This window comes from Cygnus atratus, chromosome 6, assembly GCF_013377495.2.
Source record: "Cygnus atratus isolate AKBS03 ecotype Queensland, Australia chromosome 6, CAtr_DNAZoo_HiC_assembly, whole genome shotgun sequence".
Lineage (NCBI taxonomy): Eukaryota > Metazoa > Chordata > Aves > Anseriformes > Anatidae > Cygnus > Cygnus atratus.
In genome coordinates, this window is record NC_066367.1 from 22882085 (window position 1) to 22900106 (window position 18022).

The 18022-nt window shown below is 34.4% G+C and overlaps 1 protein-coding gene across 4 annotated transcripts in view; it reads right to left on the reverse strand.

The window, feature by feature from the left end:
* Nucleotides 1–63: 63 nt before the first annotated feature.
* The window catches only part of PSMD14 (proteasome 26S subunit, non-ATPase 14), a 48326-nt gene continuing 30367 nt past the window's right edge, over nucleotides 64–18022 (reverse strand). For all 4 annotated transcript variants that reach the window (XM_035569969.2, XM_035569986.2, XM_035569995.2 and 1 more), the window contains 5 exons: nucleotides 9072–9179; nucleotides 6377–6451; nucleotides 4002–4127; nucleotides 2638–2700; nucleotides 64–489 (listed from right to left, as the gene is read on the reverse strand). In XM_035569969.2, coding sequence (XP_035425862.1) covers nucleotides 391–489; nucleotides 2638–2700; nucleotides 4002–4127; nucleotides 6377–6451; nucleotides 9072–9179 — 471 coding nt within the window. In that variant the 3' untranslated portion in view covers nucleotides 64–390. The remainder of the gene's footprint in view (nucleotides 490–2637; nucleotides 2701–4001; nucleotides 4128–6376; nucleotides 6452–9071; nucleotides 9180–18022) is intronic.

Genomic DNA, 18022 nt, shown 5'->3' on the forward strand with positions numbered 1-18022 from the left:
AGCACTTTTCCTACACCATTGATTCCCCCCACTCTCACAAAAAAGGCCTTCCAGAACTTAAGACAGGCTTGTAAATGTACTTTTATTATGTTGCAACAATCAAAATATATATGTACTACTGATTTTTTTCCCAAAATATTAAATGAAAATGTAATACATTTTTGCCCACACTGTGTTCTTGAATTGCTTTGGAGTCTGTAAAGACCCTGACATAAAAAAACTGAAGCAACTGCACAATTAGAGACTGAAAGGTGTTATTGAGCTGCGCTTAGACTGCAAATGAAGTCAGATGTCTCTGTTTAATCAAATATAGCCTCACCAGTCTCTGTTTTGTGAGTATTAGAAACAATAAACAAATATACACAGAAAGCATCACAAACAGTAAATCGGTTATTTAAATACAACTGTATCCAACATAGCAGCTAAACACTGGACAATGTTTGAAGTCATCAGCACATCCACATGCTCTTCTAAATGACGTTTGGGGTCCTGAAATAAAAAGGATAACATGCGAGAAGTGAATAAAACATATCTCTGTGAAGGATTTCAGTTACTTCATTTCTATGTAAGAAGGCTGTGACTTAAGGAAGAGAAGACAGTGAAGCTCCCAGATTTTCCTTTCTAACAAGACCTAGCAAATGACTAAATTGCCAAACGATTAGTCCATACTATCACTCAGAGAAGCAGAGGATAGGTTTAGGAAGGAAATTTCTATCCAGCATCTGAAGAGTAACCATGACAGCTGTGAGTTTTAAGGACAAAACACAACACGTGGAATTCACTATGCATCTCACTAGGTCCAATATTTTAATCTCAGTTCTGGTACACTGCAATTTGTTTTCAGATCTTTGTACAAATATGTATTCTAATCCTGTAAAGCCTCAAGCATGATCTAACACAGTCTTTGAATAGTTGTGTCAACTGAGAAAATTAACATATTTATACCTATCAAGAAAATGCACAATGAGACGTTCAAATGTTCTGACAAATAGAATGCTAAACCTGAACAGCATTATGAAAATACACATTCCCACACACTATTACTCAATTGAGTGTGCACTTGTGGGCATTCACATAGAATAATTACATTATTTCTGGTTGAAAACTTAACTATATTCATAAACGGTTAAAATAACTTTCAGAATCAAGATTAAGTAATTAATCTGAAAATACTGCAAAATTATCAGGAACGATTAAAAAACATCTCTAAATTTTACTGCTGCATTGTTGTAGCATTCTTGTTTGTAAAGAAAACATGGAAGGCAATCATATGGGAATTTTATCTACTACTTTAAAAGAATTATTGTCAAAATCTAATGAACTCATTTGAGTTTATGTAAAAGTGAACTGGAAAATCAGCATGTCAGGAATGCCATAAAATGTAAGCTTTCTTAAATAACTCATTTTCAAAGATCATGTAGTTCTCCAATATTCTGTTCTTAGCAAATGCATCCTAATAACATAATATACCTATTGCGAGCAGCTGTCTGTTTACAAAATTTTCTATATAAGTTGCAGAGAAAAAAACACAGAAATTACTTAGTAATTTTATCAGGAAAAAATGGCTTTTCTTTATAAAGAACTGCATCAAAATAGATATTTTCCCCCACATACGTCTAATTATTTAAAAGACGAATGAAATTCGAGTTATGTTTGAGATGACATCAAAACTGTTCAAATACAATCCTTGTTACAATGTTTAATTATATATATTTATGTATGTGTAGGTGTGCATAAACTTTATTGTTCTGAATGCTACAGAAATACACGAGTGACTGAACAATAGTGCAGATGTGTTATGACATAGCTGCTAGAAGCTGGCACATAAGAGCAATCCAGAAGCCTTTAAATTCTTCTACTGCCACTAACAATACAATATACACTGGTTTTTCAATGACATGCCTAGTATTTTTAAAGCCATTTTTTTGTTTCCATTGCCCCTCTTGAATTTTGAACACAACCTTTTACCAACCTGTTTTGTTCTCCTCTCCTCCACCAAAGCACACTTCCTCCACCTTTAGGTTAAAATGATATGTAGAAATGGTTTTCTGTCAAGTCCTCTACACATCCTTACTTTGCAAAGGGATAGAATGAATTGAGTAGGTGTTTTCAGTTTCAGCTATGGTCCTAAACTGTTTTGCTTCAACAGCAATACAAAGCAGTGCAGCTTACTTGCATATGTACATATCGGAGCTACGCACTGTCTGTGTTCGTGAACCAAGGACAGGGGTGAGCTGGCTCTTTAGCCATGATAATGTATGCAACTACACCCCCATCTTTTTTCAGTAGTACTGTTTTTTAAAAGTCGTCATGGTTTTGGCCTCTCTGACAGTACAACAGACTAGGATATCTTTATGTATCTCCTTGGAAAGAGAAAAAAAAGGAAGAAATCTCAACACTATTCCTCTGCATCTAATATAAACACATGTAGAACATGACTTGCAGATATACTGCAGATTACCTAAGGTCAAAAGCCTTGTTCCTTACACAACAATCTTCAGCAAAAATAAATTCATTATTTAGAGTTGAGAATATCTTGCATGTAGAACTAAAATCACCTACACACATATATGAAAATTAATATTTAGAATGAACGAAGCGTATCATTCCACCTCACTCTAATTCATCGCACCTCACCTGCTTGCCAACATTTTTTATTGCCAGCTGTTCAGGTGTCATCTTATCTTCTTCTTCAACAGCCTGTGAACGAAACACAGAAAAGGTCAGTGTTTCAGATTTCATTTACTTTTTCCCCCAACCACAAGATTCTCAAATATAATTCTCTTTCACAAAAAAAAAAAAGGAGAAAAAGGAAAAATCAAAGAGCAACACATTTTAGAAAGTCAAAAGGAAAGCTACTTCAGCTTTTCAGCAGAGATGGTTTTAATTACTAAGTGTTAGCACAAAAGATGAAGGTAAATACTCATGAATGATTTTATTGTCAGATAAGCAAGATGTATTCACAAAATTTTTAAGCAAAAAATCCTAAGTGAGGAGTATTGACAGTAAAGATAATTGAAGACAATTAAACTAGTACAGCAAAAATAAAAAAATAAAAATAATGTCACCTACATTGTTTCAACTACTGGCAGTTTGATCACTAGTACATTTTATACTGTTTAGAGTCAATATATTTTTATAATGTCCTGTTGTTTTCAAACACATAGTCTGTATTATGTGAATCCACTGAATTTTATTTTTAAGGACCTCTTGGAAGTTAAAAAAAATACCATTTATCAAGAATGACTGACAAGCTTATTACTTATTGAAAAGTTGCAGACATCTATGATTTATAAACAATATTTCTAAGTGTAAATGCCAGTATTAAAACACCACAAATAACTGTGATTCTTCTTTCTTACAACATCAATAATAATTTCTTTATTTAAAAAGAACATGAAATTAGGCATCAGAATGAGTTCTAAATATTTACTACCCACCTATCTACTGGAGTAATACCGATAAACAACCTTATTCTGTTATACTGAAGTCTGGTCAAGTAGTCCTTGACTGAAGAATGAATAATACAATCAATTTTGAGCTACGGGAATCTGAAATTCTCTTCACCAAGCACAACTACAAAATTAATGTGATTACTCCCATTACTAAGCAAAACACATCATTAAACATTTTGCTAGTTTAGGGCAAAACCTTGGTGAAAACGCCTGGAGAGCTATCATAGTATTTTAAAAAAAGTTAATAGGCAACTTCACATAGTCGATTAATAAATGGGGGAAACAATCTTCACAAGGCCATTAAAGCCATGCTTGTGCCTAATTTAAACAAACCCCAAGAAACCCTTTGCAGAAAGCAGACTATACAAATCAGATTAACCCCCAAGGTTCAAAAGAGTTCTGCAATGATTGTTTTGTTCTTACAGTCTAGTCTTTTACAAGTCATTTTGAGTAAGGCTGTGATAATTATCTTTGCTTCTGGAATTAAGTAATAACTTTCTTCACTTCATAAACAGTTACAATTATATCATTATGGGATATGAATACCTTGTTATAATTCTTAGCTAATTCTAACATCTCCTTCACTACTGTTTCATTGAGTTTGCAGTGTTCACTGTAGTCCTGAAGTGTCAAACCTTCCATCCAACTCTTCTTATGCAAATTTAGCAACATCTGCAAAATAAAACCTGTTTAGAGCATGCATCATAAAATACATTCAAAATACTACACAGATGTCTGATTTATAGTAGTAAGAGTATAATAAAAATTATTGATTGTGCAATGTTTAAGTAACTACAGTAATCAAATATTCTGCTAAAGCAGACAATAGGCTTCCTTTAAGTTTTTAAAGACCAAACTTCTTGAACTCTAAATATGAAAATGAGGCATACAAACCAGGGTCACATTTATTCTGATGGGAACGTTTTTTCTTTTGTAATTTAGTATTTTTGCTGGAGGTTGAGAATGCACGATTGTATTGTTGAAGAGGTAGCAGGAAGGTGAATATTTTAGCTACCACATAAGGAATGGTTGAAGGATCTGGCCTCTGATGAATTTGAAAAATATTTTAATGCTTTGATTAAATGTATGAGGTATTTATTTAGACTTCACTGATTATCCTGAACTGTATGCAAGCAGCTGCCACAGTTGTGAAGAAGTGAACTTCAAAAGCAACCAAAGAATGACTTCTGTTTGTCTTCCTACAAAGTTAAGAGCCCTAAAAACTACATGATAAAATGAAACAGATTTTTGATGGTGATAAGCGCAGGGACTATTAGAAATATCTGAAACGTACTTGGCTCTCTGATGACATTCTGACAGTCTTGAAAAAGCGAAGAAATAACTACAAAGGTAATTTCCTGATTTTCATGCATAAGGAAAGCCTATTTTGCAGATTTTCTGCACACTCAAGGACTGTCGGGAAAAGTCTTTCAGCAAACAGTTTCAGTTTGCCTTCAATTTGCAAACATTTACTACAGAAGTCTTTGAGAACCTATAAACCCTGCAATTCCTACTACCTGCACGAAAGCAGATACTTCGTCCTTTGTCCTGCTTCCAAAGAAAACTGTCTTTGGAACATACGAACTGAGTTGAAAGTGTCATACATTGTTTTAGCAATATCTTATTTACTGGCAGAAAGAGTTGTAGGCAAACTGCGTATGGATAGATTAGCTTGGCTATCTGGGTTTTAAAGTATGGTTTTGTGTGATGGGCTCCTCATCCAATACGTGAAGCATGTACTTTTCTTTCTACAGATGGAGGTAACCATCACCATGAAGGGATTTTTGAGATCTCAACCTACCTTAAGTGAGACATGTAAAGATAACGTGCTGCCTCACAAATTGAAGCTTCCTTAACTTGGACAAAATTATTCTCTTACTTGCATTTACATATGTAAACCATTAAACCACATACACACTTGGAACTTCAGATAAGACTGGACCAGCCACACTGTTGTATTTTAATGTAAACAATATAGTCTGGAAGCTAGAATACTGTCCTAAAAAGGGTTATCTATTTCACAAACTCCTTTCAGCTCCCTGATTTGCAAGATTATTCTTCCATTATTCAAAATTGGTTTTATTTTTATTATTCTTAGCCCTCTAAAAGTAAAAATTAAGTAAGAAAACCATTCTGACCATTGCATCATGAATTCCAACTCTGAAATCAATTTATAACTGTAACAAAGCCAGGAACATGCATAGTCATAACTGAGGACATAATCTGGCTTTTCAAGAACTAACTTCTGTAGACTATAAACTTTTTTTCCTGGTTGAGACTGTCAAGCTAGAGGATTTTACTTGTGACTGAGGAAGTCTGATACAAAAGTAACTGAGTATTTTTTGTCAGTTACTGAACAATATTTTTTCTGTGTAATGTGTGAAGTTTGTGTAAAGTAAGAAATGTGTCCTGTGAGTTAAGCAGGACATCACAACTTCCTGATGCTCAGTGTAGTCTTCGAGAGCTCTATTCATACCAACCAGAAGCACTGCTGAAGTGATTATAGCCAATAAAAAACCTGAGACTCCTTGGTTATACAAATCCATTTCAGAAAATACATTCTTCAGTCTTCTGGAATTCCAGCCTGTGAGAACCTAAGGGAGGTGGTACTTTTTCAGCCTAAATCACTGAAAATTAAACTTTGCACAAACCTGTTAAGTGTGGAGAACAGCATGAGAACTTCCCATAAAACATGGGGAGAAAAATGTTGTCAAACTACTTACACAAATATTAGAATGTGTTTTTGAAAGGTTTCATCATTACTACACATCTAAGTGCTTCCTTATGGAAGAAAAGCCATGAACTGCAGGAGAGTTAAAACAACTACTGAAAGTATCAGCAATTAAATTAGAATATTACCACAATTCTTAAGTAGTTTGAGCAGAATTCTTTGTCCTCTGAATAAAAGCTAAAACAATTACCTTCTGTTCTAGTTCATTCTTCCTGTAGTTGATAGTGATGGAATAGTAATGTCTGTTTAGTCCATGAATTAGTGCCTGTAAAATTCAGAGAAAGTTTGTATAAAAGCTTCTCACCATTGAAACAAAAGGAAGAGTTCATTTAAATACAGCCACCTTCAAAGATCACTTAAGGGAAAAAAAAAAGGAAAAAAAAAGCACAACAGACTATAGGTACATATCAGATAAATATACCTGTTCCTATTTCTATCTTTCAATGTCTGTCAACTGGTGGTTATACTTTCTGTTTCTAAAGCACAGACTCATTCTACAAGTAACAGCCATCATAGGAAAAAGTGATTAACTGCCTGCAAACTTTTGACTGATACATATGCGCAGGTATTTCTCTCAAATCTTACCTCTCTCAATAAATTTGGCTATCACATCTACTAAAATATGTCTCTTTCTGTTACAAATAAAAGAATGCTGAGTGCTTTTATTTACAACCACTGCCAACCTTTCCACATTTATATTCTGAGCTACAGTACAAAGAGAGTAGCTTCAGCCAATTTTCAGCTTTGCGAATTTGTCCTTACTTTCTCCACCTGCCCTTTCTCCTTCCTCCCCTCTTCCCAAATCACTCTTTTAAAGAGTTGACAAATGTAAAAGGTAAACAATCTAGGTAAAAAAAAGGTAAAAAACACTTCAAAAAGGTAAAAAACACTTCAACTCTGAACAGAAGCTGTAGTTTGGCAACTGCAACAGGATTAATTGAAGCCCATGAAATAAACACTTGCTCTACATTTTAAAGTAAACCTTGCTCTTCATGTATTTTGTTTCAAATGGAAACCACCATTCCAACATGACTTACAAATTGGATGCACAGACAAAAAGCAAGTAAAAAGCTGTTGATAAAGGAAGACAAGAAAAAAGACACAAAGAAAGGGATGAAGGGATACAAAAGGGGATATTTATTTCTAAGATGTTAAGAAATACCTTAAAACTACTGGTGGAGAAAGAAACAGAAATTGCAGCCTAGCTGAAATCTCTGTTAAGTTTGCTGCTGAGCTCAACTGTGTCAGAACTGTACTCATGACCTGAGAACAAAAGCAAAACTAAACTGAGTCCTTAGAGGGGAAAAAAAAAAGGGGGGGGGGGCAGACAACACTGCTTAAGAACAGTCTCATTTTAAGCCACGATTTTAGCCTAACAGTGACATTGCAACAGCTCGCTACCAATTTGGAAATGAAATAAACCAACAAAAAATAAAACACTCTCACAAGAGAAACCACAAACTCCTGTGGCTAAAATACGCCATGCTATAGTGACAGTGATCTTAAAATAATGAAGCTGAACAATACTACAGGGGTTTACAAAACGAGTCATTACACATGGTCCAGAAAAGCTCAGTTAGGATATTCTCCCAAAATATGCAAGCGCAGGCTTGCCTACATCCAATCAAGAGTATTAACTGGTTATTTCATACTCATTACTGTTTACACTTTTTTTACCAATTCAAAAATCAAAAGTAAAACAACCATCTTCTGAAGCAGACACCGTTTAGCTATTGGATTTTATTATCATTATGTTAAAAAAGGGTTTCAATGTGTAAGTAATAAAAACGAACTGATCTTTTGAAAGTTAGGGGTATGGTGATCTAGTCTCCCAGAGGACGTTTCTCTTACAGCAGAAGTTTGGCCCCTATGTCAGTCCTACCATGAGTAACATACTGTCTTTTGCCTAGTATGTTTATCTAGCAGATATTGCTTTGATTGTTTAAGTAATAGATCAGAAGAGAAGGAACGATTCTCTGATTCTATGAATTTTGATTCATGGGTGCCAGAACACATGCCTTTTAGAATGCATGGGAATAGCAAGGGAAAAAAGTTTTCTGGGGAGAAAAAAGGAAAAGACATTGAGGCAGAAGAATGACACAGAAAAAAGCATTAATCACTCTCGGGAATACTTCCTTCAGATCAGAAGCTATTTCTTGAAACGAAAGTTTGCTTCATTGAAGACCAACATTTTTGTCTCACTAGTCAAACCGTCACCTTTAGAAATCAAACTTTGAATACTGAATTTCACAAATGTTTGCAGAGAAATACAAGACAATATTCTCAAAGGAAGCATTATAGTTGAAACAACCAAACAATCCACTGAATCTCCTAGTCCACCATTTTTTTACCAAATTACTGTATCATCTCAAAATGATTTTTTTAAGACACGATACAATGTTAAATCTAGATTACATATTAAGCAAGAAACTTAATATGCATACAGCAGAAAGGCAACATCATTAATATAGAAGAAACTTTTTACGTAATTTACTTCAGAATAATTTATATTTAAGAAAGCTCGGACATGCTAATAAGGAATTTTTTAAATTACAGCACTGAAAATGGATAATCTTTTACCTATCTTGCGTCACACAGTATGGCATCAGTTGTTACTTTAAAGTTTGCATTTTGATAAATCAGTACTTTAACCTTTGCAGTATTTAATTATACAGGCATTCACACTCAGTTAGCTAATTTAGGGCTCAACTTTAAACTCTTCATATATATAACTCTATTGATGAATCACATCAACTTCAAATGCATGCAGAAAAATGCTAAAGAGAGAACAATAAACAAACTTATAGCTTACTGTTTTTAGGTACCTGCCCCCAAAATTGCTGAAAAGATCCTGCAATTCACAGGACTATCAACACTGAGTTTACCTGGATAGACGGCTTGTTTAAGTGACCCAGATTTGAAGTTGTTTGTCTTGGTTCATGTCCCAAGACCATCATATTAGCATTGATCAATCTGAAGGCATCAATAACAACCTGTAAAAACAAGATGTCAAGTCAATTCTTTTTAGAAAATGCAACTAATAGTGCCAAGCAACAGTGGACAAGGCACAATCAACTCTCATCTGTTTTTGGCCTTTATCCAGAAAATCATTTAATTATAATATTAATAAAAAAGAGCCTCCTGCTGGCTATGCTATCAGCACACTACACTACCTTGTATTGTAAGGTGACACCAATTACTACCTTTTCCATGGAGCTGTAAGTTTTATAGACATGGTATAATCAGATAACATTGAATTTTTATATATGCTTACTCTAAGCTTCAAAGGTATGCATATGTTTGTCACCTAAATCTTATCCAATCAAAATGAATGACAGAGAGAGACTAAAACTGAAAGTGAGCACAAGCTAAGGGACTGAGTCTAAAGCCCAGTCCTGTCACATCAATTATACTACCACAATACTTGAAATGACAACAAAATTATAGCCAGCAAGGAACTTGCCCCATGTATTCCCTTCTAGTCAGATGCTTTTTGCTTCTTGTGACTACGAAAGGGTCTATAAACTGTCTGATGGATTAAAAAGTCCTTGTCAGTGTCATGCTCAGGAATAAAAAATAGAGTAAAAGAAAACCAAGGTCATTTATGATTTAAAGGTACACAGTAGGTAGTATTCAGTGCTATTTCTTCGCAAATAAAGGAAAACCATCACTGATTTTTATTCTGTCCTGTGCTGAATTTGTCTATTAAAATAGTTGGAAATAGTATTGCATGGCCCATAGAATAAAACCCAATCACCTATCCAACCTCTCTGTCAGGTGTGATGGAGCTGAGAACATACCAGCAACACACGCGAAGCTACTCTTGCTGGGTACTCGCCATTACAGATTAACCATAAACTGACCTTTCTTGTTTGGGCCCTGGTTTTTTTAGCCAGACTTGTGGTCATATGCAGCCGCATGCAGCCCCACGAATAGCTCTTGCCATACTTGCAGACATCTTTTCTGTCTAGCTTCGAGGAGTTATCCCAGTTCTTTTAGCTAAATAGTTTAAATCTCATTTTAGCAGCTTTTACTACACTCATTTTTATTCTCTTCCTCTCCATACTATGACCAACAACAAATACATTTATATGACTGGTCTGATATTCTGAGGAATTAGAGCTGAAACAAATCTTTTGTGTTGAAAAAACATGAAATCAAACACTGTTTGCTACCAAAAGTCTGCAGAGAAAGTGACATCAGGTCTCCCACATTATTCTAGCATTTTCTTCTTGATTTACAGCAATGTTAACTAAATACGTATGCAATTTGACTAAGACTGTAACAGAATTATTGAGGTCACTGAGGTTATTCATGTGTAAATAAAATTGATGCAAGTTAATTGATTAGGCAGCTATTTAAACAAAATAAATATCTATCCAACTGTAAACTCAAAAATACTAGTAACCCATCACCTTTATTTTTTTAGACCAAACTATTTCATCTGTGTTGAGCGATTCAGTACCACTATGGCCTACTGGGCAGACTCTCAGCTACCTTGCCAGCTGTGTCTGCCCCAATATATGTCATGATATAAATATTCTGCACATATCATGTCTTAAAAAAGCCTGCAGAAAGCATACAAAACATGTTTTTATTAAAAATATTAGATAGTGACCCAATTAATGTCAGGTAAAGTGGCAATCCCTTTCTGAATAATAATAAAAACAAATTACTTTTAATATGCAGTAAAGAAAAAATGCCATCTTATGTTAATGCTACTGAAGGGAATAATTTAAAAAAAATAATTCTCAAAATGACCTTAAATAGTTTCTATTTACCTATACATTCCTTGTTGAAAGATATAAAATAATTGTATTTTTCCTTTTTTATTACTAACAGATTTTTCTCTATCTCAAAACGCTTGTGACAAGCTATTGTATTTATCTCTCCATGTTCCATTTTAACCAGATGCTCCAATTTATGAACACCTGGAAATGCCCAACCATAACGAACAGGCAGTATAAATTAAAAAGTCAAGCAAAGAAAAAAAAAATCTATACTGCAGGTCTCCAGAGACAAGCTAGACAAGGGGAAAAAAATCTAGCAAATAAAAATTTACCCTGAGGAGCAAGAAACATCTGCATGGCACCATCCCAAAATCATGAGGAGCTGCTTGATAACTTGAGATCTTAGTGGCCGTGCTCCTTGATTGGAGTTTAAATGAGAAATTCACTAAAAAGTGTTGAGTTTATCCAAAAATGAATAGCTTCATAAACTATGGATTTGGTTTGATTCTTGAGCCATTTGAAACAAGAAGAAAAAATAATAATAACGACAACAACAGATTAAACTTGGTTTTGATAATAAATTCAACATTTTAGTCAGTGTTCTCAAGGTTATGTTCGGATAAATTTCAAAGGAAAACATGAGAACTAGCTGCTAAAATATTTGAGAATGACACTGACTATTAAGCTAGTGTCTTTTCTCTGATCACAAGTGCTTTCCGGTAGGCCTCAGGCTCCACCTGGGCATGAGGCCTGAAGTACCTCATCGCCTCAGCTGGGCAGGCTGCACTAACAGAAGGCGGTATGAACTACTGAGGTAAAACTGTAATTCCTACAATCTCAGAAGGGCACCATGAGTACGCATGTGGATGGTATTTCTCGTCTTACTTGCACTATGACGACCAATGGTAACTAAATATTTTAACTACGCTAAGATTAAAGGAATTTGCTGCTATCTCTATAGCAACCATCTTAAAGAAACTAACATGCTCAACAACCTGGAGGCTAAATTTAGACCTAATATGCAATAAAAGCATAAATACAACAACAATTCCTACATATTGGCTTCTACCAAATGTAATTGCTTTTTTCATGGTGAGAACAAATCAGTTCCTCTTTTAGAGGATTATACCAAAATAAATAGACTCATTAATGTCCAGTTTACTAATGAGCAATGGGTGAACTAGGTGTTAATTACGCCACAGTAAGATTCAAGAAAAGAACCCCAGTAAGCACTTGTAGGTGCACACAAGTCTGCTCTGTACGTTTGCATATCTTGAAGTACAGCATGATGTAATCAGATGACAGCAACATGGTCACCCTGCACTTTATGATGGAAACTTTAGATATGGTATTTTGAACAAAGAACCTCTGAGGATTAATTAAAAGCAAAACAAAAAACACCCCACTTGGTTACTTAGAATTTTGCTAAGAAGTTGGTATTTCCTCATCCAAAAATTTTAAGTTGTCATTACACTTATATTATCTGATGCATCTTGTGATATGTTAGTAAAAACTACAGTTTCCAAGCTTCATGCTAAATTCTCTTTCCATAGACATAAAAAGTTAAACAAAAGTCTGTGGCATTGGGATATTTTCCAGAAATAAAAAGGTAGGATTTTTTTCAAATGCACTTCCGCAGTGCAACTCTTTCACCACTCTGACCATTTAATTTCTCTGAGTACAAGTGTCTTCAGACTTTTCAGAGGTCATTTCAACAGCAGACAGCTTATAACAAAACCATTAGCAGTTTGGCTAGCTTAAGGAAACCTCTTACTTTCCGTTTTTGTTTATTATCACTGCATGAATCTGCAGCATATGAGAGTTTATAATTTCTCAGGCTTGTTAAATTCATGTTAAAGGTCTGTTTTCTTGTTGAATAAATTTTGTTCATATAATGCTGCCTATTTCATATACTGAGTCTTTAATAGCACCTTTGGTCTATGCGCAACTCACAGATCAAAACAGAGGACTAAAATAGGGGTTGATGATGCTATTTACATGTGTGATTCCTGCTGTCTTCTTGTTAGTAGCTTTAATATAATAGAAGACCTTGTCTGTTTTGTAATTAACACATCTTTACTGGAGAGATATTTGGAAGTGATTGCTGTGAATATACTGGTTAGTAAAATAAACACAATCACACACCACTTTCTGTTATCAGACAAATTTGTGAATTGTACACATTATACTCCAGATCAACAAACTGTGATATAACAGCCAAGTAGAAGACACATTTATATAACCCTTTATTTTTCTGAAAATATGTATTCAATCTGACCTTGCAAATATAATTAGCTTGTGGGATGTGTGGATTTCAGTACCATGGATGCTTTACTAATTGCAGCTCTTGGAAATAGATACTAAATATTTGGAAGCTGCCAATACAAAATAAAAACTGCATCTTTTTGTACATCTGTCTTAGCTTCAAAAAAGCATAATAATCTAAAAAACAATAACTATACTGCATTTTTCAAGCATTTCCCAGGGGTCACCAACCCAGAATAGAACTTGCATAATAGAGTTTTAGAAACGAAATTTACAATTATCTTCGGTTTATTTTATAAATTTGAGGATAGCTATAATTAATATGATTATTCACAAGTGTTGGATTCCTCGATTGGTAACTAGATAAAAATCTGGCCTTTTATAGTGAACATGGTTATTAAAAATAATGGTGTGATTAAAATTTAGAATGTTTAATAACTGGACTTATTTTAGCTTCTTCTGACAGTGTGCCATGTAGATTACCACTTTTTCTAAAACAGTCTCCATAACTGTCTGTGTGAAAAAAATCAAGACAATTTCAAGAGTACTTTACCCACTTGATTCTATTAAATTAGTCCAATTGCAAATCTACAAATAATATTTAAAGAAACACTCTTGTTTTGCAAGGTCTACTATGTTTTAATGATAAGGTTCAGTTAGAAGTAAGCCACCCTTCTTATTGAAATTAAAAAAAAAAACTTCTAGCATCAGTATTTTTTCCAGTGAAGAATGTATCACATATGGTGACTATCTTTAAAAATGTATTGTTTCCTTGGAATGCAAATAGCAATGTATTGTTTATGCCATATGTTTATGAACAAACATACTAGTGCTTAAAGAAAACTATGCAAAAGATATAACGTGGTTATGCAAGGTGTGGAAAAAGAAGTAATGTCCCATCTAAAATATCTTTTATCACCTGCAACTGACCTGTTATCAACTGCTTAGTTTGTTTCTAGATTCTTTAAAAATGAAACAGAACATGTGACTTGAGAAGTGCAGCTCGGGTTTATGACCATTTCGTTATTTATGCTGCCATGCACTGTTAGACAGCTACAAGTGAAGAACATCTTCTGTCCCCTGTAAGCCCACAACATAAAAAATTCAAAGAAATCTTACTTTTTATGCCATTTCCAATGAAAAGCACTAAGAACTGAAACTGACTCATGCCAAATGCATATCACTGAATTGCTGTGATTGTGAGTTTGAAGTTTGCAACATGGAAATTATTTATAAAATGTCAATTTTAGCTCTGAAAAATATATTCCTAGGAGTATGTGCATTTTCCTTCTCTATCCTTAGAGAATTGCTTATTTGTGGTCAAATCTGCTGTACAACTTGAACATCCATACTGGGAGGGGAGAGAACTACAGTATAATACATTTATCTTGACAAGTGAGGGCATGCATCCATAACTCACAAGTAGCAAAGCCACAAGTTTTTAAAGCTATATGCCTTAATGAAGATAAATGGACTATTCTACATCCACCACGGCAAAAGGAAATTAAACATTTAATACTTTTCAACAAAAAGTCTTCTTGGAACTTTTTTTGTTTTAGGGAAGGGCATGAACTGAAGTAACCTATGTAAATGGTTTAGTAGGTAAGCATACATTGCTAATTTAAACACAGCAAATCCAAAGGATGTTGCATAACAAACACCAGCATTCAGAACACCAGCATCGATATTAAAAGTTTTAGCATCCCACTAAAAAAAATTAGGAATTAACATATGCAAAACATGTTATTCTGAGTACATGCAATTACAATTAAAATGCTGGCTTTCAAACAAAACAGTAGAAAACGAGTGGTATAGCAGCAGTAATAAAGCAGTTCAATGCTTAGTCATTTATGCCTAGGTTTAGAAAACTCGTATCCTGAACTGAAATGCACAGATGAACACCAAGTGTCCTACACAGTAGTGCAGATGCAACGCATCTCTTACAAATGATTCTTCAGGAAAAAAGGCGTCAGTCTTTATTGAATGAGTAGTAAATCAAAACCAACACAAACGTTGTCTACTTCCTTTTTCTCCAAATCTGGCTTAGTTCTTGCCTCCATCCAAGGAGGAAGTTTCAGTCCCTGTTATGGAGGCTACTACACCAAATGCACCACTCAATGCTAAGATATGCTACAGATGAGTTCCACAGTTATTTGGTGGTTACTTAGCTGTTTGTTACATGGAAGACGTAATCCCACTCTTGCCAAGGATGATTGCCATGCATACCAGAGGACACATTTTATTGCACAAAGATGCAATATTGCCATAAAAGGTTTTTCTAAGAATTAACTGAACACTTTGTTTTCAAGTTTTGGCAGCTAAAAGGCTACAATCACATTACAAATACATAATATTGTGTTCCTGTAATTATTTATGACAATAATTGTGACATTTCCTTTCTTTCCTTTGCATTATTACAATGCAAATTGTGATAATGAAAAGTATCAAAGCTTTGTGCTCCATTGTTATTTCTCAGCTATTGTGTTTATTCACTTTAATCTCAAAATCCACAAATTACTACTATGTCAATATTAATGGCCAGTAATGATCCAATACTCAAGGATGAAAGTTTTTATACATACTGTAAGAGTATCTCAATGTACCAAATGTTGTACAAAATGTACAGGACAATATAATCCCTGATCTCAAACAGCTGTAATCAAACTTACACAACATAAAGCTCCCTTCTGTATTTTAGAATTTTTCATTTAAAACAGAAAATAATGTTAGCAAGTGCAATTCTGAAAACGGTCTGTTTCAGGCATAAAATAATCTGACATAAAATTGTAGGTATTACATGTTTTAGAAGATACTTTATTGAAAAATATTATCTGCATAATAATTCAAAGCAACCGTGTCTCAAAGCAGTAGTGACAATATAGTCAGTTTCTTTTAGTTTTTAACTAATAATTTGAAGCTGCTAATGACTTGAATTTGCCTTGTTTCTCAGAAAGATTTATTAAGATAACGACTACTAAGACAAATACATGAACTGGGGAGGGAAAATTGTGCTTGTAAAAAAAAAACTTGATAGGTGGCTCCTATGTGCTTACTCAAAGTTCTCACAAGCTTAATTCTTAATGGGCCACTTTCAATGTCAAATTTCAGGTGTTATAACTAATCTCTCCACATATCTCATTTTACCGATTGCTTTTTTCTGCTTCCTTAAAAGCAGCCACTATCTCCTCTAAACAAACCAAGGAAAAGGGAAGGTACAAAGTGAAAATAATAGTCGTGGAGAAGAGTGGAGGTCTGAAAGTATGCAAACTATTAGAAACTAGCGTAAGACTTATGTTCAGCTGAAGAAAATTCTTGAGGACAGATGGCAATTCCAGCATTCAGAAGAATCATTGTTAGTTCTCTGCCTGCTTGTGGCTTCTACTTTTAGACTACTTTTTACCAAATCATTAACAAAACCATTATTCATTGTTCATCATTGAATAAAAAGTCTCTCTATTCCTCCAAAGAGTTAAAAACTGAAATCAGGTATTGACAAAACCATATCACTGATACACAAGTTGACACCTAGATCTAGAATTAACATAAGCACCAAGGTGGGGGAGCTTTATGGAATACAGCAGCCAAACAGGTCATTCAGCAAATAGAACAACAAGCCTCTGTTCAACTGTATATCAGTTTTGTAGTGGCATTCTAGTCTTTCACCCTATGCCTATTTAAATTTTGTCCATTTCAAAGAATGGAAAATAAAATTCAAAATAGACTGGAATACTACAAAATTCTAGAGTAAATTATTTAAGCCACCGTACTTATTTAAAATGCACTATTTTTCTCCATTACCAGTTCAAAAGGATTTTAAGGTCTTGCCCTTGCTAAAGATGACCTTGGCTTTGGATGGACTCAGTTTTGCTATAGACTTCCAGCAGCAACTCAGCTAAGCTCTCCAGAAATTTGCTATTTCAGGACAAACCATGCATATATATATACATACAGTAAAACAGTACCTCTTTGGGACTTCTAGGAGCACAAAAAGGATATTTTTATCTCACATTTTAAAAACAAATAAAAGAATAAATGGTAACTGTTCATCACATTTGTTAGACTCATTTTAGAATAAAATTATAAAGATTTCATAAATTGAACCAAGGAAAGCAATTCAGAGGTCCCACTGGAAAAAAAAAAATCAAAATGTTTTTAGTCTAACGCTCACATTCTGGCTTCTGTTTGAAGCATCAGACCTTGCAATTCCAGAAGAGGAGGCTACTAAGATCACAGAACCAGGTTCTTCACTGATGTGGAAGGAGAAAGAGACAGCAGTCATAAACTGAAATGGGGAGCTGCTGACTATATTCAGAGACAAAAATAACCACCAGAAAACAAACACACAAAAAAGCCACTTCCAGACTAATAAAGCATTGGAATAGATACCCCCTTAAGACTGTGACATCTCAAGACTCAAGTGGACAAAACCCTAAGTGATTTGGGTCCAAACTCAGCATGGAGCCTTTGTTGCACACGAAGCTGGACTATATGATCTTCTAGGATTACTTCTGACCTGAATGATTTCTGTTACCTGGATACCCAAATGTTGTTTTTTTTCTCCTTGCATTCTCTGAATGAGATTAAGATAACAATACAACACCACAGCAAAAACCTGTTTTACAGAGGTGGCAGGATACAGTCCGCACATAGGATTAAGATGCACAGCATGTTTGTTTTCATCTGTCAGGAGGTGACAAACATGCAAAATACAATTTATAAAAATTTATCAAAGACAAGTCTTCTTCAGAAAACAAATATTTTTAAAAATAGATTTTTGCCATGAAACAACAGATCTTCCTACCAATATTTTTGATAGTGCTTTGCTCGGAAAGGTAACAGTG